This window comes from Heterocephalus glaber, unplaced genomic scaffold (assembly GCF_053883595.1).
Source record: "Heterocephalus glaber isolate CG9 unplaced genomic scaffold, H.glaber_assembly_v1.0 deba00001733, whole genome shotgun sequence".
Classification (NCBI taxonomy): domain Eukaryota; kingdom Metazoa; phylum Chordata; class Mammalia; order Rodentia; family Bathyergidae; genus Heterocephalus; species Heterocephalus glaber.
The window spans coordinates 5,050,633-5,073,952 of NW_028258444.1; the positions used below are offsets into that span (position 1 = coordinate 5,050,633).

At 42.6% G+C, this 23,320-nt stretch overlaps 1 protein-coding gene across 8 annotated transcripts in view; it reads left to right on the forward strand.

Moving 5' to 3' along the window:
* Resf1 (retroelement silencing factor 1) overlaps positions 1-16,487 on the forward strand; it is a 31,861-nt gene extending 15,374 nt beyond the window's left edge. For 7 of the 8 annotated variants that reach the window (XM_021236551.2, XM_087200036.1, XM_004855031.4 and 4 more), the window contains exons 3-5: positions 7,900-12,493; positions 13,381-13,464; positions 15,673-16,487. In XM_021236551.2, coding sequence (XP_021092210.1) covers positions 7,957-12,493; positions 13,381-13,464; positions 15,673-15,827 — 4,776 coding nt within the window. In that variant the 5' untranslated portion in view covers positions 7,900-7,956 and the 3' untranslated portion in view covers positions 15,828-16,487. Of the gene's footprint in view, positions 1-7,899; positions 12,494-13,380; positions 13,465-13,947; positions 14,036-15,672 lie in introns of all 8 variants that reach the window. The other variant, XM_004855035.4, reaches the window with a different exon arrangement.
* The last annotated feature ends 6,833 nt before the right edge of the window (positions 16,488-23,320 follow it).

The window sequence follows — 23,320 nt, forward strand, 5'->3', positions numbered from 1 at the left end:
CATTTAATATTTCAAGACTCTGGAAAGGAAAAGCATGAATAAGTGAAACTAGAAATTATTGTTGTAAGTGATATATTCCAGGCGCCGGAGAGCAGACCCTGGAGGGACAGACCCTGTCGCACCTGGCCTCATTCCTCTGTGGAGGTTGGGGGCAGGGATTAGGGAAGAAGTTGGATAATAGCACCATATCACAGATGGGAGGAATCCTGGTTTTTCACAGCAGTGCTTACAAAAAGATGATCTATTAAAAAACAACTAAGACTAGGAAAATTCCAAAAACCAAAACAATGTTCGAGGAGATAAAAAAAAAGTACTCATTACCCTAATTTGGTCATTATGCATTATGTACCTGAAGGAAATTGTCACTCTACTACACCCTGTAAAGGTGTATAAATATTTAAAAAGATGTATAAATATCATATCTGTGAGAAATGTATAATAAGCCATGTTTGGTAGCACACAGCTTTAATCCCAGCAAACTGGAAGGCTGAGGCAGGAGGATCTCAAGTTCTAACCCTGTCTGGGAAACTTAATGACTCCCTGTCTCAAACAGTATAAAAACGGTAGAGTAGCTCAGTGTGAAGAGCCTGGGTTCAATCCCAGGAATGGAAAAAACATTTTTAAGGAGCAGAGTCCAGGGCTTGGCTGGTACCTGTGCCCATTGCTAGACTTGCCGAGCCTTGCACCGCTTACAGGACATTCATTGGATCTTGACCTCCGAGGTGACAGAGGTAGTGACACTGTCAGGAACCAGTGGTCAGTTAATTTCCACTGACAAGTGAAGACGTGCTGGGTTTTTCTTTTTTTTTTTTTTTTGCTACCGGGGATCTAACTTGGGACCTTGCAGGCGTTGGCACCACTGAGCTAAATCCCTGGCCCCATGGGTTTTTCTTTTTGACTCACTAGAAAGGAGTGCCATTGTGTTAAGTGGGTTCAAGACTTCTTCCTTGTTGACTTCTCTGCCTATACCATTCCTCGTTGAAGGTAAGAGTGTGGAAGTCTTAGTCTCTCACTGGTTAAGTGTCTATCACTTGGTGTTTGCCTTCTTGAATTTTTCTACTCTCTCGGATACATACTGTATACATTCCCAACTCTTACATCTTGCCAGATTGACATTTGCTTCACTGTAAAATGCATCTCTTCGGCCAGGCGTGGTGGTGCACACCTGCACACTCAGCACCTGGGAGGCTGATGCAGGAGAAGCACCATGAATTTGAGGCCAGCCTGGGATACATAGTGAAACATTTCTCAAATCAGAACAACAAATGAATCTCTTTATCCCCCGTAGCTTTTTTATTTTGTCTGCTCCTTTCAAGCTGCGTGTTAGATTTAATCCCCTGATCACAAGATGTCAGAAGGTGGAAAGCTGTGTGTAGGTGTAACTTGGGAAGAGGCAGGGCTGTGACAGTTAACTGATCTGTGTCTACACCCAGCTAAATGGGCTCAGCTTAGTCCTGGGTGGGGGAGACCTCCCTGGGGAGGATTGTCACCAGGATGATAGAAAAGGAGAACAAAGGAAGCCTCAGTTCTGTTGCTTCACCTTCACCTTGGATGTCATCCTCTGGCTTCCAGTACAGACCCTTCAGCCTCCATCGCAGCCCCTTCCACCTCCTGATACAGAGTGGAATAGGACACTACAGTGAGCTCCAGGCCTTCGACTGGATCCTTTGGTCTCCAGTCCACAGACAGCCCTTCTGCACTCTCCCACACCTGACTCTGGGCGGCCACTGTAAGCCAATCATGTAAATTCTTAGATATTTGAGCATCTTGAATTAAATCTCTTTCTCTGGTAGGCACTGACTGATATAAGGCCCAAGCTGGGTGCTCAGTCTCTTTGCTGTGTGATGCTCTCTCTGCAACTCCCTGCATTCGGACTCCTGGCCTTAGAACTGTGAACCGACGACTGCCTTCCTATAAGTGACTCGGTCTGCATAGAGGCAAAATGAACTAAGATGCCAGCTTTGATGGCTGCTGTTGGCATGATCATTTCCCCATTCCTTCAGTCTATAGCGTGGGATCTAGGGTGCCTGTGCCTGGAGACAGCAGAAAGCTGAATGGGTTTTTTGTTTTTGGTTTTTTTGAGACAGGGTCTTATTGTGTAGCCCGGGTTGGCCTCAAACTTGGCAACCCTTCTGCTTCAGCCTCCCCAGTGCTGGGATTACAGGCATGTGCCACCATGCCTGGCTCAATTTGGGTAGGTTTTTAAATCTAATCTGACATTGTCTTTCACATTGTTCAATTCACATTTAATGTCATATTTGATACATGGATGGGTTTCCACCTGCTGTTTTCTTTCTGTGTTTTTATACTTGTTTTTGTTGTTTTGTGTTTTATGCAGAGTGGCTATTAATGTAGCATTTTAATTTTATGATATTTTCATTGAGTAAAGATCTTGTAGTTTAGGTTGGCCTTGAATTCACTATGTAACCCAGGCTGGCTTTGAACTCATGATGGTGATCCTCCTGCCTCAGTATCCCAAGTGCTGGGATTATAGTTGTGCCTCCACCAACCATATTGAGCATTTTAAAATCTAGTTTATTATACTTGTGGTTTTAACTTGGCTTTATGTTATAAGAGAACTTCCAAGTGCTATTTGGGTTTATGTCAGTCATCTTTAACTGTCGTGATGGGTAGTATTTATTAGCTGTAAGGTCAATACACTAATCATTAAAGAAGTAAGGAAGGGGCCAGGGATTTAGCTCAGTGGTTCTGGCGCCTGCCTCACAAGCGCAAGGTCCCGAGTTCAATCCCAGGTACCAAAAAAAGAAGAAGGAAGTCAGCATCTAGTGAGATCAGATGCAGTAGTGCAGCCCTGAAACCCCAGCTTACCTAGGAGACTAAAGCAGGATCAGTTGAGCCAAGGAGTTAAGGGCCAGTCTAGGCAGCTTAATGAGATCCTGTCTCAAAAAAGAAGTGGGGAGGGGTGGGGATTTAGCTCAGTGGTTCCATCACCTGCCTCTAAAGCACAAGGACCAGAGTTCGATCCCTGGTACCAAAAAAAAAGGAATTGGGGAAAAGCAAAAGTTATAATATTTTCCAGGCAAAAAGCCACTTTTCAGCATATGTAATATACAGCCAATTTACCACTGCCCATCTACTAGATTAGAAGTACATGTCTATAGGTCAAAATGGAAAAAGAAAATTATAGAATTTATTAAACAAGTACAGTGGTCCCTTGAGTTACAAACTGAATTTGTTCTTGAGGGCTGGTTGTAACTCAAGTTGGTCAGTTAAAGGCTCAGGCTCCTTACATGGCCTTCAAAGTCTCTCCTGTATACAGGCAGATCTCGGTATCCTGAAAGAGAAACATTGATCCAGAATTTCTCAGTCCCACATGGGAAAGGATGTTGCAGTGTTCTTTCTAGAACTCTTTGAGGGTTAAATCTGTAACTGAGACTATCTGGAAGCACAAGCAGCTGGTATTCAGGTTGTAACTCAAGACTTTGATTGTAAGTTAAAATTAACATCCCAGTTGTAACCGAAGTTGTTTGTATGTCAGGCTGGTTGTAACTCAAGGGTCCACTGTATTTGTTGGCTTGGATGTTGAGCAGGTGTTAGGAATACATAACTTTTTTTGAGAAGAGTGGAGTCTGGACCGTTTTGAAGGTGAGCAGGATAAGGAGCAGTGCAGGTCATGGAAGAGACAGTGTCTCATGGCTACAGGTGGAAAGGCAGCGGGTGGGGCTCCAGGGCATGAGAGCTGTGACCTGGAGCCCTGGAGCTGTATGAATGACCTAGTGAGACTGGTGGACACTGGGCACAAAGGGGAGGGAAGCAGAGTTGTAATATTGGTTTTGTGGTGCAAGGATTGGGCTCTGGTACTCAGCATGCTATGTATGCATGGTCCTTCCATAGGAGGCGTGGGGTCTGTGGCTCTACACTAGGGTGACAGTTACAAGGACGTGTGTTGGGTAGACTTGGTCATGGGAGCGGTTGGGTAAAGTTGGCTATGTCGAGTTTTGTTGGGGATGCCCACAGCTGCTACAAGTGTGGGTAATGGAAGGCACAAGTTTTCAGGGCAAAAGTGTTTGTGTTTGCAGAGGGAAAGTATAGTGGTGGACCATGGTGCTTCCAACTGTGACGATCTCTAGTACAGTGTATATTTGCAAATACTAAAAATGCATTGTATCCAAAGGTTGCTGGCCAAGGGATTTTTTCATTGATTGTGTCCTGGGCCACCAACACCTTTAGTAGAGGTGAAAGTTCAGTACTGATCACAGGGTGGGCTTCTCAGCAGCCAGCCCTCCTCCTGCAGCTTCCAGGAGCCCACAGATATAGTACCTGTCACAAGGCAAGATACTCCGGCCACCCAGAAAATTCCCAGATTCAGATCTTTGTCAGGGACCAGATGAAAGACCAAATATTAGAACAAAAAAGGGGAAGAAAATGTTACCTACAAAGGTTTTAGGAGCTTTGTGTATGGAACTAAGGGCACGTCATGGCTTGTGTCTACATGTCCCCCCACCAAAGCCTCATGAGCTCATAGTTGGGGTTTTTCAGAGGTGGCTGGATCTAGAGTGTGATACTAGGATTAACAGTGTGTGAATACTAAATTGGCCTTGATTGGACTGGCATAGTTCTGGGTATGGATAATGGGAAGGCCCGCCCCACATGTAGGTGGCACCACCCAAAGAGTCGATATCTTGGATGGACCTAAAGGGACAGAAAGAAGTCGGCGGCGGTGGCAGCTGCTGCTTCTTTATCTTCTTCTTTTTCTTTCTTCTTCTTTGCTATTTCACTGCTTTGTTACCTTCTGCCTGGCATGCACTATTTCTCCTCTGCAGTGCCCCTCTGCTGTGCTACCTTGGAGCCAGCCAACTATGGACTGAAACCTTTACAAACTGTGAGGTACAATAAACCTCTCCTCCTTTAACTCTGGGTGTTGCGTATTTTGTCTCAGCAATGAGAAAAGACCAAAGTAAGTCCAGGTGACACCACACCTGGTGTATAATGACCTTATTTTCAGGGATATTGGCTTGGGTAATCTGTAGGATCTCTGATCCTGGTCTGGTTTCCTGTCCAGTTCTTAGACTTTGTAGTCTTGGTTTTTTTTCCTTATATGTGCTAGGAACTTTAGTACAGTGATGAATAGAGGGGGTGATGATGAATAGAGGGGGTGTGTAGCTACTATTCATCAGGATTAAGTGGCAAAACCTTTGCCTGCCATACAAGAGAGACCCTGGATTTGATACCCAGCATCACAAGAAAAACAAAAGTTTCTAGTGTTAATACAGTTGTTCTTTTAGTGAATGGTTTAGAATTTTAGGAAAAATTCTTACCTTGTATTTGCCAAAATGAATATAACTTTTTGTTAATGTAATTCCAACATTTCTTAGATGAACACACTTTGACCATGATATATTATTATTCATAATGGTGGTATCAAGGATCAAACCCAGGCCCTCAAATCTTTTTCTAAATTTGTTTAATGCTGAAAGTTATCTGTATTTTTTTATTTTTTATTTTTTGGCACTGGGGATCAAACTTGGGACCTTGCACTTGCAAGGCAGACAGCGGAACCACTGAGCTAAATCCCCGGCCCAGTTATCTTTATTTTTATTCTACTTATTTTTCTTTTTTTTTGTACTAGAGATCAAACTCACGACCTTATGCTTGCAAGGCAGGTGCAGTACCACTGAGCTAAATCCCCAGCCCTTTCTTTTTGAGACAAGGTCTTGGTATGTATTTCAACCTAGCTTGAACTCACTATGTAGCCCAGGCTGTCTTCAAATTCAAAACATTCCTCCTGTCTTTGCCTCCCAAGTGGTGGGATTACAAGTGCATGCCACTATACCTGGCTGAAAGTTACAGTACATCATTAGAAATGGCATTGTTGCCAGTCGTAGTATTGCATGCATGTAATCTCAGCATTCAGAAGGCTGAGCCAGGAGGATCTCCTTTAGTTTGAGGCCAGGCTGGGGTACATAGTTCAAGGTCTCCCAGAATTACATCGTGAGACTCTGTCTCAAAAAACAAAAACAGAAAGAAATGCCTTAGCTATTTTTCAGTTATTTTTCCTGTTCTCTAGTTTTTTCCTCTCTAATTTCTAGATTAATCCCACTGTTGATTATTCTGAATTATTTTAAACCTTTAGTTTGAGGTTTTTCTTGATCTGGGGTCAATACTGGTCAGAATTCCCTGTGCACTTGTAAAGACCTGTCTGTTCTGCAGGTGTTGGGAGTAGAGTACTAGTGATCCACTGGTATTTAACTTTAATTCTGTGATTTTCAGTGTGACCCCTATCATTTTGTAACCATGAACCCAGGTGAGTCACTCTCCACTGTGAAGAGCAGTGACTCCAGGACAACTTGTTGGAACAAGGAGAAAGATTAATAGGAAGATGGAAAGCAGACCAAGGAGGTTGGAGGCTGATGCCAGCAGAGACCCCCTTGCAGGATTCTACCACAGGAGTTACCGGGAGTTGGGAGACCCAACCAATAGCACTATCCAGTAGGTGGCCTGCTCTTCTGACACATGGACTGCTGCCATCTTGCTGGTCATTGGATAGTCTGGGTTCTGAGATCTAAAGATAACTTTCTGATTAAAAAGTCTTATGACTCATCTTTATTCCTTTCTCAGAATAGTTGAATTGTAGTTAATTACTACGATAGGGAAGGCGCCTTACCCTGAAAACAGGGGAGGTGGTGAAAGGCTTCCTGTCCCCCAGAACAAGGACACAGTGACACCCATGGTACAGGGGAGTAGGCATTCTCTGGGGAGCAGTCTGACCGGCAGGTGGCTTTCATCAGGTTGTCTGCAGCAGTGAGAGTAGGGGACAGTCATGCAGCACTTGGCTGCATGACTAACAAAATTTGTGATTTCTTTTTTTTAAGCCAACTAAGGATACATGAAATTAGAGAGTTTGTTTACTTGGGGGTTCCTGAGTAACAGTTTTACTATGAAGAGTGTTTTTAATGTTTCCTGCTTATGAGTTTGTTCATTTTTAGATATACCAGAGTGCCATTTGTGAGAATGTAAAGTATTTCAACCTTTTTTGACAGCAATTTGTCAACTTTTAGCAAAACTTTGTATCTTGGTTTTTTATGTAGGAATTTTTTTTTTTCTGTACGGGGATCAAACTCAGGACCTTGCACTTGCAAGGCAGGTGTGGTGCCACTGAGCTAAATCCCCTGCCCAGTAGGAATTTCTAGGAACAGCACAATACAATAGTGTATACACAAAGGTGTTGTTTACTGTAAGATAATTTACTAGAGCAAGGTTGGTTAAACACTTTCTCACCTGGGCGTGGTGGTGACAGTTTGTTAGAATACCTCACAGAGCTTGATAAAACCCATTCCTGAGACCTACTGATTTGTAAAGGATACCACCCAGGAACAGCCAGATGGGAGAGAAGCATAGGACGAGGCGAGGCGTGGGGTTGGGATGGCCTTCCATGCCTCTCAGAAAGTATCCTCCTTGGCTCCACCAGGGGTTCACCAGTCTTGAGACTGATTGAATTACATTGTTCAAGGACTGGCACAGTGGCATACACCTATAATCCCACCTACTTGGGAGGATGAGTCAGGAGGATCCTGAGTTGAAGGCCCAAGCTGATCCTCCGGCCTCAGCTTCCCAAGAAGCTACAGTCACAAGCTCACATGTTTTGTTTTGCTTTTGAGACAGGGTCTTGCTATGTAGTTCAGGCTGGCCTTGAATTCACTTACTTAGGCCAGGCTGGCTATCAGCTTTTGGTGACCCTCCAGCAACCATTCCTGGCCCATGTTTTATTTGTGAAATGGTGTTATTAATAGACTTTCTGAGAAGATAAGGTAGGACTATATATCCTGAGCAGGTGGACAGTTTTTCTAGTGTGAATTTTCAATAATTATGATAGTTACTAATTCTTAGGAATTTTATGTAGGCAGAACAACACGTTAATGAAAGATTTTTATCTTACAGATTCCTGGCATTCATAACAGTAGACTTTGGCTACACCGCTCCTATATCAGATCAAGTATGAGTTGGAATACAAAACCACAGAGGGCTTCATTGCCACCCCAGTATCGTAAAATCCAGCCTGGTTTTTCACCACAGTATGCAGCAAACCAACTTTCCACTACATCTCAAAGTTCTTTCAGTTGTCTTCCAAGTAACCAAGAAGCCTGCATGTATCTCAGTAATTCAAATACAGTGTCACAGCCACTGCCAAATGTCAGAAATTACAATGTTCCTCTTCAGATCCCTGCCTCTAATATGCCTAACAGGACAGTGGTGGCCTCCCAGACTTTAGAAAGAACAGTATACACAAATACTAAAGGACCCATGAAGCCAAATCATAATTTGCAGGTGACTTCAGGAGTTGTACAAAACCTGAGGTGGAAGTCTTTGATGATGGATTCTACACCTTCTCAAATGGAGGCAACGGTATCTCGTCAAAGTCACTTTGGAACTAATCCAGCTAATTCACATGCACTGCAGAGTCAATGTGCAGCATCAGACACCTACTCTGTGCAATTGCAGGTGACTCAGGATTCTTCAAGAGTTCCTGTAGCTTTACAGAGAAGTCAAGGATTGAACCAGTCATTATCAAATCAGCAGGTTGATTGGGCCCAACAGCATGCATCTGATGAACTGACTTACCCAGGTTACAGACCACTTCCAAAGCAACACTCTTATTCAGCACAAAGCTTCATGCAAGATCCTAGTATTCACAAGAAAATCCTTATGTCTTCACCACCATCACAGATCACACATAATCAGCTCCCGACTTCTGTACAGTCAAACCAAGCTACAGCAGTATATCAGTATGCTGTACAAAGCAGCGCAAGGCCCCCTCCTGCTTACAACTGTAGATATGGAAGCCAGCCCTTGCAAAATGCACAGCATGTTACCAAACGCTTGTCCGTGGAAGCTCTTCAGAGTCCAGAGATACATTCTTCTGAAGTAAAGAAAGACTTCTTCCCAGGCTTTCAGCAGCAGTGGCAAAGCACTAATGAAAATGTCATACCATTTGGAAATTTCTGTGATGTAAAAGATGCCAGTGTCAAACACCCATTTATTGAACCAGCTAGATCTGTGGATGGTGTTCAGACTCTTTCTCAAAATAATCAAGAGAAAAAAATTGATTCTTACAATCCAACTTCAAATCAAGGGCCAGACCCAGCTGTTACAAAAGAAAAGCTAGCGAGAGATATTAAATCATTAATAGAAATGAAAAAGAAGTTTTCAGAACTTGCAAGGAAAATTAAAATTAATAAAGATCTCTTGATGGCTGCAGGTTGTAAACCAAGTAATAGTTTATCCAGTGAGCCAGCTCAGCATCCTGAATTCGCAGTAAAAGAAATAGCTCCTAAAGGTCACTGTTCCACAGAATTGGTAAAAACTTGTCTTAATCTTTGGAAAAATCAGCCCTCAAAAATGACAGAAGAAAAGGCTTCAAAATCTGCAGAGGAAAAACAGGTTAATGAGTCACTGACAAACACATCAGCTGGAATTTCAAAACCTCTGGAAGTTCCCATCCAGAATCCTTGTTCAGTTGAGAGAAATCTTCAGAGCAAAACGGTAAATGTGTTGCAAGAAGCAGCTTTGTCCATGCTAGTCCAAAATTATGAGCCTTCCTGTGCAAATGTAACAAAGGGAACAGAACTCCAGATTGCTGTAGTGTCACCTTTAATTCTTTCAAATGTCATTAAAGAAATAACACCTGGAGCACTACCTGAAACGGTGTATCCTATTATTAAAGAAGGGAGCATTTGTAGCTTACAAAATCAGCAGGCAGAAAATGCAGCAGTAACTACTGCTTTGAAAGTTGATGTTATCAAGCCAGTGATGAGTTCTACAACATCAGCCAAGGTTTTCCCTCTAATTCAGAAGGAAAAGCAAAATGAGCCAAATAATGGTAATGCACAAAACACACCCAGTATCCATGAAGAACAGCATTGTCAAATGAATGGTCCACAATCCTCTTCTAAATCAAAGGACAGAACTCTTGTGGCTGGTGATTTATTACAGATTGAAGATATTTGCTCTCTTGTTGAAGGGGATGTATCTTACAATTCCAAGATTGCAAAGATGTTCAACTCTTCCCCTTTGGAAAAGGTTGAGCCACAGAAATTTTCTCTACCCAATGAACAAGTAATTAGTACTGGACACCAAGAAGAACAAGTAGAACAAGCCTCTGAAAGTAAAGACATGGGTCTTCAGAATGATGAATGTATAAGGTGCACAGACTTCCCATGTGAAATAGACACTGTAAGGAGGGAAGAACCACCCAAGCTTGTGGGAACATCATCTTCCGATCCTGTTGAACCAGGAATTCTACCGGAGAGCAATTTGGAGAAAACCACTAAAAATGAGGGCATGGCCAAGAATACTTGTTGCTCACCAGCTGCTGTTCTTCAGGATTTTAACTCTGGGGACATTGACACCTCTGGCAATGACACTGCCCGAGGCCCTACAGCAAGTGAGATTCCTAATGATAACACATCTGTCTTGTACCTACATGACCAGCTGTCAGAACTTTTAAAGGAGTTCCCTTATGGCATTGATGATCTGAACACATATAAGAGTTTTGTGAACCAAAAGAAGATGGGACAGATCCCAGAAGATCAAACTGGTGGTAAAATCAGTTGTGACTCTAAGGGACCTTCAGACCAAATAAAAATTACAATTCTAAGCTCAGAACAAATGAAAGAACTATTTCCTGAACAGGATGAACCCAGTGAAGGAGACAGACCACCACCTCCTAAGGTGGACAAGTTGGCAGAACCTCAGAAAGAAAAGCACATTGCAGAAGTTGGGAGTCAATGTGACCCACAAAAACAGGAGGAAGGAGAAAGTCCAGATTCTGTAGGGGACACAGAAAAAATCCATTGCTGTGCATTGGGCTGGCTTGCAATGATTTATGAAGGGGTCCCCAAATGTCGGTGTAATGCTGTGGAGGAGGATAAGAGGGAGGAGCAGTCAGCTCCAGTGGAAAGCAGTGGTTGTAAACAAGGACCAAAAACCTCTGATGCAGATGTCACTGTTAAACTTGATGGTGTTTTGGATAAGCCAAAGACACCTCTGACTGCAGCAGCTGAGAAAACACATTTGCCTAAAATACATGGCAACAACATAAAAGATGCATCTAAAACCAGAAAAGACAGTGCAAAAAGGAGGAGACAGGAGCCACCTGGTGAGGTTCCACCTAAATGGAAAAGCAGCGATAAGAAAGATACTTCCGAAACAAAGCAAGGAGCCTCAGCAAATACGGGACAAGCAGTAACTGGCCAGTTTTCATCTAAGTGTGATGAACCAGACCCCTTGCAAAGAAATAAGAAAGTAAAGCTGAAATTTCATGAGGTAAAATTCCAATCTGGTGATAAAATGACACTTTCTGACCAGACTTCTCAGGAGGGTCTACAGAAGAAACACGCATCACAGAACTCATACCCACTAACCCCCAAAACAAGTCTTTTCCCAAATACAGGTCTGCATAGGGAGAATGACTCTTTTGTACAGTCCTCATCTCAAGAAAAGAAAAAATTGAAATTCAAAGAAAGCAGCCCCCAAGAAGGACATTTGGAAAAAAGGAAGATAGACCAAGGGGAAAGACCAGGTTTGGAGATAAAAAAGAAGAAATGTGATGAACAAGAACAAAATAAAAATGCAGGAGTTACATGCAAATTATGTAATACTTTGCCAAACCCAAATGAAAAAGCCATTGCTAAAGAAAATTCAACATCAAATGCAAAGTCCTTGGACATCAAGGACACAAGGGTTACAGCCACTGTTAGAGAAAAGACAGCATCACAGATGAAGTCTGCAGACTCCAAAGACATAAGTGAAAGAGCCAGTGTTAAAGATAAGGCAGTATCACTGGCAAAGTCCTCAGACATCCAGGATGGTTCATGTAAGCTTAAGAAAGTGATCACACTGCAGGAATACTTCCAGAGGAAGAAGCAAAAAGAGGTGATGGCTAAAACAGCCATGAAAACCTGCTTGGAAAATGTCTCGGGCAATTCTGCATCCTCGGGCTTCGCTCAACTTCATGCACAACCAGAGAGTTGCAGGAAATCAAATGGTAAAGGTGGCAGCAGCATAGAGACCTCGAAAGACTCCTCAAATGTGTATACTAACTGTGGTAAAAACCTTAAGGCCCACCCTCCTGAGGAGTCTAAGACATGCAGCCTTTCAAGGCCTGTCGAAGGAAGAGCTGATGCAAAGCAGCTGATTAAAACCAAATTAGACAAAACACTAAGCAACGTAAGCAATGAAGTGTCTTCCCAAGTGAAGGAGCAAAGGAAGTCTTACCTGAACCGCCTGAGCTTCAGATGCACAGAACGAGAGAGTATCTGTCTCACCACACTCAATAGCTCCCCTGCAAAGCTTGGGAAAGACAAGAAGAGCTCCGAACATAAGCCCAAGGCCTCTTTCCCAGGGAAAGACTCCAGTGTAAAACCAAGCATGCTGGAGTTTAAATTATGCCCGGATGTACTGTTGAAGAATACAAACTCTGTTGAAGACAAGTATGATCTCAAGGCTCATCCTGAGGAGCAGGCCACCGCACAAGGTCCAGTATGATTTTCTTGGTAGCGTGCATGACCTTGGAACAGGGTGTCTAAGTTGACACACAGGCTTGCCCGCATACTGTCTGGGTGGCTGGGAACTAAATGGATCTTTTAAGTAACACCTTACTATGTGTTTCTCTTACCACATCAGTGTTTTACCAGGCAGTGTTTATTTTACTTTATCACCCTTTATTGCAAGTGATAGTAAATCAGTAGTCATGACAAAAGTTCTATAAAGTTAGAAATGTCAGTTGTGCATATGTTCCAAAAGTCTTAATTTTTGTTGTTTTCTATTGAACTTGTTAATTTCAGAGCAGACTTGTAAGTTTGAGATTGTGTTCTAAATATTAGGAGGCCAGGGATTTAGCTCAGTGGTTCCACGACCTGCCTCGCAAGCACAAGGACCCGAGTTCAATCCCCAGTACCAAAAAAACTAACTAAATAAATAAATATTAGGAGGTGAGTAATGACTAATAGTGAAGTCTTGTTAACCAGGGAATGCGTCAATCTTTTGTCATCTTGAAAAAGTTGACTGTCTTGTCACTAAAGCTATGCACCCTGCTGATGAAAGAGGCGGCCTGCTGTCCAGTGTGGTAAATGACATGTCAGAAACCTAAGTGGCCATTAGCTCCTAGCTAATGAGCACTTGAGGGAAGGAGAAAATGCATGATAATCATTTATATTTAGGGGTTATGGGCATTATAAATTCAATTTTCAGTTGTAAGGTACTCAAGCACTTAAAACAGGAGAAGTAATTTTTCTAAGCCTTTTTTAGTTATATATGGATACAATGTATCTTAATGCCTTCCACAATCTATTTTAGGCTTATGTGCTTTTTTATTCATTGTGAAATAAATGAACAGCAATCTAAAAATGAATATTTAAATAGTTTCAGGAATAAAATGTTCAAGAAAAGACTGGATAAAATGTGTAACTGAGAAGAAAGTGATGCAGGAAGCCAACCAAGAAATAGGTAAAGTCATCTATTTAAATTTTATAAGTGGTACTGTGATTCTGATGTTATAAAGTATGATTCTATCCCATTTTCTTTTTTCAGTCACTCAGTGTTGGTGTTTAGCAATAATATATTCTCTGTCATGGTGAGAAATAGGAAGCTGGAATCTTATTTTCATTTAACAAGAAAGTAATCCCTAACACGTTGAGTTAAGGAATGGGGTTTGCGTATTTTTCCTGTGTAGGACCAGACAGTAAATATTTGAGTTTTGTGTGTCTTTGGCCTGACTGCTTAACATTAGCATTGTATCAAGAAAAAGGCTGCAAAGCTGGACATGGTGGTGCACACCTGTGATCCTAGTACTTGGGAGCCTGAGGCAGGAGGATTGCCATAAGTTTGAGGCCAACCTGAATTACATATGGAGACCTTGTCTCAAAAAAAAAAAAAAGGCTGTAGATAATATATATGTGTGTTCTAATTAAACATTACTTATCAAAATAGGTGGCAGGCTGGACTTGAGCACGGGTCATAAGTTTGCCAAACTCCATTAGATGATTTGGACATTGACTCATTTGATCTTCACAACAAGGTAGGCGAGGCTTTTATAGATGAGAGGTTATATTGTTTGACTTTAGGCCAGTCCCCCCCACCCCCGCACCCTTAAGTCCATGGAGATACATTGCATAATGACAAGCTGACCCTCCTAGCCACTGTAGTTAGTTATTTATCTGGGGAGGGAGTAGTGTTTGAGAACTAACCAGAAAAACTAGAACTTTCAACATCTGGCTTAGTAGGGCCGAATATACTTTGTATTAGGGATTTTGCATTGAGAACCAGATGGTAAGGCCTCAGGAGTGTATAGAAAGCATAAATCTGAAAAGGATATATATCTATAAAACTGGACATGTGGACACTAAGTGAGATACACACTGAAACCTGTGTTTGCTAAAAGTGAACAGGAAGTGGGGGTGTGGGAGACTGGGGCTGGAGAGGTGTTGGAAACGGAAGAGCAGGAATATTATTTCAGAGAGAAAGTTGGTGGTCACTTGCAACCTGGAGTTGAAATGTTCCCGGGGTAGGTAACCCTGGTAGAGACAGATTCCCGAGAGCTGCACGGAAGAAAGGACAGTCATTCGCAGAACGAGCATTGAATGTGTGACGAGTGTGTTACAGGAGTACTCTGGGTGAGGAGAAAGAAGGGGACACAGGAGAGAAGATAGGAAGCTGCTCCTGACAGTGTAGTCAGTAAATCCCCTTCCTGGCTCTGCTCTTGGTAAACTTTTCCATCACATCCCCAACCCTCTTGGCCTGTACCTCGCAAAGGCGCAGCAAGTTGTGAAATCATCAAACAGGAGTGGGATTCGAGGGCGGTGGGAGAGAGACCCAGGGGCCACTTACAGACTCATGGGGCAAAGAGCTGACAAGAACGTGGAGGGTGCTTATGTGGAGAACAAAGAGGGCAGGGTGTTCTGCTCACCCAGGAGAAAGACAGCCACAGGAATTAATTTTTTATTTATTTATTTTTTTTTCGGTACCAGGGATTGAACTTGGGTCCTTGTGCTTGCATAGCAGGCAGCGGAACCACTGAGCTAAATCCCCAGCCCAACAGCCACAGGAATGAAAAGCAAAGTCAATAGAGGAAAGGAGGCCAGTGTGTTAAAGGCCCTGAGTGGGAGTGAAGGCCTCCAAAGGCAGCTCTCCAATGCCTGGCAAGGCCAGAAGAGCAAGACTCCTTTCATTCCCTCTTGGGGACTGTTTCAGACTTGGGCTCTTTCTGTTCCTCTTTTTTTTTTTTTTTTTTCCTATCTACCTACCTGTCTTCTATGAATGATCCATATCTCTCTGTCTACCTACCTGAGACAGATTCTCACTAGGTGGCCTGGGCTGGGCCCAAACTTGTAATCCTCCTGTCTCAACCTCCTAGAGTACCAGCAGATTGCTCCTCTAGATAGTTGCTCACAAGGTCACCTTCACATAACCATGCAGATTGAGGGAACGCCTGAGTAAGTGTAGAGAGAGAGCACTCTGAAGATGGGCATGGAGACAGTGAACATGGCCCCCAGAGGTGAGGCATGGTGATAGCAGAGATGTTTCCAATTCGTTGGAACCCTGGTGAGGCAGACTTTTGTTTTAACTCCCTGGCTTTTTTTCCTGAAGATAAGTGGGTGTTTTCAATCCTAGTTTTGACCATATTCCTTCTATTAGGCAATGTTTCTGTTTCCTTAGGTGTTAATTTAAGACTGCTACAGAGAAGTACCAGTGCAGATGGACAAGAAGTGCAGCAGAACCAGATGAAAGACTCCCGGGCCATGTTTCAGACCTACAAGCAGCTGTACCTGCAGAAGCACGGCAGGAGCCTGGGCAGCAGCCCCATCCAGTAACCTGGTACTCGCTTTCCTTGCCACTCTGGGACTTCTTGTCATTTCCTCCCCAGAGTCACTTGCTGGAAATAACTCAAGATTGCTGGTAAAGAACCCCTGAGACTGGTTACCATTAGGTTATGTATTTTGTGGTTCCTGTTTTATAAAAATTGCTTGACAGGGCCAGGGATTTAGCTCAGTGGTTCCACCGCCCGCCTTGCAAGCACATCCTGAGTTCAATCCCCGGTACCAAAAAAAGAAAAAAGAAAAAATTGCTAGACAGCTGTCTGGGTTGGCACATGTAAGAAATGGATAGTGTTTGTCAGGCTATAAGGTATTTGATCTTATATATTATAAAGCACATTTACAATTATTTTCACAAGACTTGTGCACATCATATTTGAAAATGCTGACTGCCCATTGGAGTGTACTGCTCCTCATTTGAGGGCTTGTTTATTTAACTGAGTTTGTAAATATATTTTTATTTCTAAACAACATCAGTAAAATGTATTTTTTCAGACATATCCACTGTGAATATCAAAGTATATTCTTAAGTATTTTGTACCTAATTATAAGTTTTTTTTCAGAAGTCTTGTTTTATACTTGTTAAACTGAACACAATTTTTGGATAATATCTTAACATTACTTTTCATATTTTAAATAAACATTTATTTTTTGCTTGCTTTGCCTGATGGATTCATTTTGTAGGGGTTCATGGAGTTGTAGTCCTCATCTCTTTCTAGAATGTTCTTCAGAGCACTTTGGAGTCCTGGTTTTGTGGTTTTGAAATTTTTTAGGTGCTCTTTGTCATGGAAGAAAATTATTTCTCAATTTTGAAAAGTAGTTTTGCAGGGTACATCAATCTGGGTTGGAGGTTGCTTTCTTTTAGGATTTGAAATACTTCACTCCAAGCTCTCCTTGACTTGAGGGTTTGTGTTGAGAAGTCTGCTGATTCGGAGGGGCTTTCCTTTATAGATGATTTGTTTCTTTTCTCAAGCACCTTTTTTGTGGGGGTGGGTACCAGGGATCAAACTCGGGTCCTTGCGCTTGTACAGCAGGCGGTGAAACCACTGAACTAAATCTCTGGCCCTCTTAACAGCTTTTAATATTCTGTTCTTGTGTTGAATTTCTAGACTCTTGACTATTATATGCCTTGGTGTAGTTTTTTGTTTTTGTCTTTTGATTGTGGCTAATAGGAGTTCTATGTGCCTCACTTACCTTATGTCAAAATTGTTTCCCTGTTTGGGAAAGTTTCTACTGTTACTTCTGTGAAAGGTTTTTTACATCATTTGTGCTATCTCCTGCTTTTTCATTGAGTCCAATCAATCAGTCTTATCCTTTCCATCATCTATTTGCTGTTGGATTGATTTTTTGTGGTCCCTTGCCTTTTTCTTTTGGTACTGGGGATCAAACTTAGGACCTTGAGCTTGCAAGGCAGGTGTGGTGCCTTGGCCCTTGCGATCCCTGGCCCCAAGAGATCTTTCTTTTTTTTTTTCAATCAGCCTGGGCCAAGAGATCTTTCTTTTCTTGATCGATAACCACAGTCTTATCTTATTTCTTTTGGGTTTTTTTTGGACCAGGGATCGAACTCGGGACCTTGCTTTTGCAAGGCAGCCACCGGAACCACTGAGCTAAATCCCTGGCCCAACAGTCTTACCTTCTGTATCTGCTATTCTGTCCTCACATTGGCTCATTCTGCATATACTTTCAATGGAATTTTTAATCTCCTGGATATCTGTTTGAATCCTTTTCTTTCCTATGTCGGGTGTTCATGGTTTCCATCATTTTCCTAAACTCCTCTTATTTTTTTTTTTTTTTATCTGTATCTGCACTAGAGACACTATCCAAGTCTTTCATTATGGTTATAGTCTTTGTAGTTATCTGAGAAACTATGTCTGATTTGATTTTCTACAGCCTCATTCATTTGCTTTGTTACTTTCACTGTTACCACTTCAGAGAGTCCAAGTGAGTGGGTTTCAAATTGTTCCACCTCGTTTCTCCCTGGGTTTGCCTTTGGTGAGCTAGGAGTTTGTGGTTGCATCTTACATGTCTTTTTGTTTTGGGGGGGTGGGGGTTGTTCGTTGGCTGATGCATGTAAATTGTGTATGGCAAGTAGCTTGGTTGCTAGTATTTAGAACCCTTAGGAAATGACTACTTCTCGGAATGTCTTCCACGTGTAGCTGGCTTTTGGGTTTTGAATCTGGTGCAAGATCCTTCAATTTATTTATTTATTTTTTGATCCTTTAATTTATTAGGGATGAGAAGTTGCTGCCTATGTGGCCTAGCCCCACACCCTTTGGCACTGGCCTATAGTCTTGTTTGTGACCCTCAGGCAATCTCAGTCTTGGTGCACCAGGAAGAACAACTGATTGATTATAACAATTATGTCACCTTGGCTATAGTAGTACAATCAACAATAACAATAGCATCAAACACAAGCTACAAAATGACAAACTGTGCTAGCTTAATTTGCCACAGTGGACCATATGAACTCTGTTTGTTGTTATATAACAAAATCTAGGGCCGGGAATTTAGCTCAGTGGTTCTAGCGCCTGCCTCAAAAGTGCAAGGTTCCGAGTTTGATCCCCGGGACCAAAAACCCCCCCCCACAAAATGTAAAACAAACCAGAAAATTGTATACAATAAATATGCCCTCAGTATGGTGATTTTACCCTCAGGGGAGAAAATTTAAATAGGGTTAGGAAGAAAACAAAAGTTGAAGAGAAAGTAAAAGCAAGGCTGAAGGACAAAGGAACATTATGAAAACTTTTGGCACTGGAGAAGACAAGGGGGAAAGAGAAAACAAAATAAAAATAGAAACAGAATGACAACAAAAAGTAGAAACAATGTTGACACATTAAAAAGAACAAACAAGGGAAACCAAAACAGGAAAAGGAAAAAAATGTCAAGTTCAAGGTTAGTCTCTGCTATCACTGGTAGACAAAGTGGGCACACAGCCTAGATCTGAGTTGATTAATCTTGGGAAGCCAGCTGTAGATTTACAGTGGGGTAGTGGCTAATCCCAGCAATCCTGCACCTTTAGTTCAGAAGCTCAGGCTGGTTTCTGGCTGTGAGGCTGGAACCCGATTTGTTCAACCTGCAACACTCCATTTGCCTTCTTGAAGCTTGAACTTGGTTCTGCCTCTCCCTGATAGAGCCAACCCACAGCTCCTGAGTTCCAAGCTCAGTGGACTCCTCTCCAAGACAGCTTTTGGCCAGTTGTCTGCACCTGGGGGTGCCTGAACTTGAATAACAGCAGCCACTGCAGTTCACTGCTCTCTTCAACTGTTTCTCCTTGGAGACCTCCAGTAATCACCAGTAGTCACCGTGCATCCGCAGGTTTGAGTCACCACTCCCACACAATTAGGGCTCAAGGAGAAAGTGCTGCCTGCCACCCCCTTGTTTGAAGATGCTCTCCTCACTCTCCCCATGGGCTTCAATTCTCACTTCAAATCTGTGCTGTGTCCCAGGGACCCACTTCTCTCCTCCTCTTCCTCCCATTGTTACATTTCAGCATCTGGACACATCTCAGGCTGTTTTCTCTATTCACCACTCCCTAAACTTTTTTTTTAATAAAAACTTCGCATGACATCATGGCTCCATTTCTCTATTTTAATTTTAAAACCACATTCAGAGTGTGGCATTGCTGTCCACACTTCTAATTTCAATAGTTGGGAAGCTGAGCCAGGAGGATTCACAAGTTCAAGGCCACACTGGACACAAGGCAAGATCTTTCTTAAAGCCATTAGGCCACCACTGTCCCTGCTGCTCCTTGCCATCCCTGCTACAGTGGGAAGGGTTCAGATGGCCCCAATTGGCACAGCTGTGTGGATGACCCAGTGCTCAATGGCTGCTGGCAGGAGCCAGACACATCTGGACATCTAACAGACCTTTGCTAGTAGAAATAGGTGTGATTTAGGAAAAGACTGGGAAGGTTTCTCAGCAAGCAGTTTGACTCATGGTGAGAACATTCTGATCAGAGACAGTCCACACATTGGGGTTGACTTCACAAGGGACCTCCAGGCAGAGGGTCACCATGTGGAGCCAGTACGTAATGCTGCCATCAGCTGAGTTGATGGGCGAGGATGGTGACCACATAGGCATACTGAACAAAGAACACAAATGCACTCTACTGGAGGAGTCTGTGTGTGCAGCCCCCTATCTTCCTGGCAACCGTCTTCATCACCACCCCAACCACAGTTATGATGCTTCCAGACTAGGTGGTACCTAGCTTTCCTGTCACTTCTTTTCTCCATGATTCATCATTTGCCCCATGGATCATGTTAACCCCTGTGCGTAACCAGCCCTTCTCTGCCAACAAGATTAAGCACAATATGATGTGAATATCGAAACTGGGGAGGGGCAGCCAAGTTGGGCAGCACTCTTTAGCAATTAATGGGGTATTGATTACTAAAATATGTCAATATTAAAGCAAGGTGCTGAATGTATAATTTGATCAATGCCTTCAGTGCTTTGAACATTTCCTCAGTTCATTTAGTCTCCTTTTGTAGCACATGGTTGGGAGGACAAAGTGGACATGTCTTTCCTTTACTCTTGTTACCTCTTCTCACCTAATGAAGTATTAGCTTTACTTCTGTACTCTTTATGAGATGCCTGGTTTATTTAACCATATCTTACCTCTTTTGTTGATGAGCTATTGGGAGCTGCAGCAGTTTGCTTTTAGTACAGTGGTACTTGTTTTATGATTTGGGGGATGATGGATGTGTTTGTGTGGAGAAGATGGCCATAGTCATGTCTGTCACCCAATGAGGAGTCTGGGAACAAGCACAATTTTGCCGGACACTTTTGTTTACAAAATGAAATCTTTGCAAACAGAAGCATTGGTGAACTGAGGCATTAGTGTAGTTTTGGTTGCTCTTCACCTTTTCCTTAGTGTCTGCAGGACATGTGCACGTGCAAAACCAGAGTAAAACACAGTTCCTCTCATGACCTTAGAGTAACCATATGTCTTGGTTCCTTTCTTAGTGCTGGGACAAAATATCTGACACCCACAAGTTGAGGAAAGGTTTATTTTGACTCACAGTTTGTAGCAGCTTCAGTCCATAGTCAGTTGGCTATTAGGCCACATGACAGGAGAGAAACAGTTGATGGCAGGGCAGACAGGAAGCAGGGAGCAGGGCAAAAATCAAGGGATAAGGAGGGATTCATACAGTTGCAGGCCACACCCACACTGACCCCCGCCCCCCACCAGGCTTCATCTCCCGTAGTCACACCCAGCTCTAAGCCCATCAGTGATTCGGTCACTCCCAAACCCCACCTATGAATGTATGAGGCTGTTAGAAGCCATTCAGTAGCCAGGTGTGATAGTGCACACCTGTAATACCAGCACTCAGGAGTTCTGGGCTAATTAATGAGTTTGAGGCCAATCTGAACTACATAACAAGATCTTGTTTCAACAAAAAAGAAGCCATCGGGCTGGGGATTTAGGCCAGTGGTTTCTCTGCTTGCTGCGTAAGCTCAAGAACCTGAGTTCGATCCCCAGCACCAAAAAAAAAAAACCCCATCACTCCACCCTGATTGAGTTCCCAGGGGCCTTCTGTCATTGCAACAGCACACATTTTTGTTCCTATCTTTTTCTTTGCACACCAGATCTATGATAAAGGCTGCCATTATAGACAGGAGGAATCCCGACAGCCATCTCAGTTGTGTCTAGTTTGCTTTTCAAAGGGCCAATTGTTATTTGCAATGGAGTTTTTATATGAAGTTGCATTTTCGTGGATTTGGCTGTCTTGTGATAAATGGTTTTCATTTGTATTCTTTGCCATACTGCTAACAGTGGAGTGTCACTAGTGTGAGATGGGTTTTAATGACCTCTCACAGGTTTCTTTCAAATGACACTCTGTTAGGGACATTCTGGTGTCTGCTATTGATTTGGCCTTGTGGATAATATACAGGGGTTTTTTTTTTGGTGGGTGGTTGTTTGTTTGAGACAGTCTGGCTGTGTAGTCCAGGCTGGTCTCAGATTTGCGGTGAGCAATCGTTCTGCCTCATCCTCAGCCTCCCAAGTGCTGGGATTGATTATAGGCATGCACCACCATACCTATCTTAGTTACTTTTCTCATTCCTAAGACAAAATATCCAAAGTTAAAGGAGGAAAAGTTTATTTGGCTTACAGTTTGTAGAGGTTTCAGTCCCTAATTGGCTGGCTCCAAGGCAGGATGGGATGGCAGAGGGGCATTGCAGAAGAAAAACAGTTTGTCAGGCAGAAAGTAGCAAAGCAAGCAAGGGAGGACCACAGCTCATTCTACCCCTTATATCTTATCCAGGCTACTTAGGGCGGGTAGCACTCACCAATCTTAGTGCCCTTGATCCTGGCATTGTTCCATGAGTCAATCCCAGCATCACATGCTCTAGATCCAGCCACCTCTGAAGAAGCCCCACCCCTGACTGCATGAGGCTTTGGGAGACATCTAGACACAAGCCAAAACAACACCCAAATCTTTAACTGGGTGTGGTGGCACATGCCTATAATCCCAGTATGCAGGGGTTTAGGAATCAGATTTTCTTCACAGTTTCAACCGAAAACCACACATCAAAACCACAAATGGAGTGCCCAAAACTGTCAGGCTTGATGGCATATACTTGTAATCCTAGCACTGGGGAGGCAATCCATTAACAATATTCTTGCAATCCATGAACAAGGGAGGTCTTTATTGTGTGTCTTTAACTTCTTGGAGTTTTTTCATTTGTTTGTTTTTGTAGTACTGAGGATTGAACCCAGGGACTTGTGCATGATAGGCATTCAATTAATTTCTTTTATCAGTAAACTGGAATTTTTATTGTAAAAGTTTTATTTCCTTGAATAGATGTTACTAGGTAGTTTCGGTAGGATTGTTTTCGTGATTTTTTTTTTTTGTCCACAAGCTCATTATTGGTGTATAAAAGTGGTATTGGTGTGTTGATATTTGAAGCCTGACATGTTACAGAATTTATCAGTTCTGATGGTCTTGGTGGTGTTTTCAGATTTTCCATATGGAGCTCTTTCAGCAGCATGGGAAAACATAACTATAGTTTGTCTGCGTTTTCTTTCTTGCCTCTAATTGTCCTGGCTAAAACTTGTTAGGCTGTGTGAAAATTCTAGCAGCTTCCCCCGGTTTCATCTCTGTTGGCACTGAGTTTGTCATGAGTAGCCTGCATTATCCTGAGCATCATTCTTGCACTTGATTTGTTCAGAGTTTATTATGAATGCACATGAATTTTAGGAAATGCTTTTTATGCAACTATTGAGATGATTGATTTTTATCCTTCATTGTGTTGGTCTAATGTATTACATTCTTCATCATAGAAAGTAATCTTTTTGATGTACTGTTGAATTTGATTTGCTACTATTTTCTTGAGAATTTTTGCATCTATGATATCCAAGATACTGGCCAATAGTGTTTTTTGTTTGTTTGGTTGTTGTTGTTGTTGACACAGGTCTTGCTTTGTAGTTCAGGCTGGCCTTGAATTCACTATGTAGTCCAGAGTAGCCATAAACTCAAAGTAATTCTCTT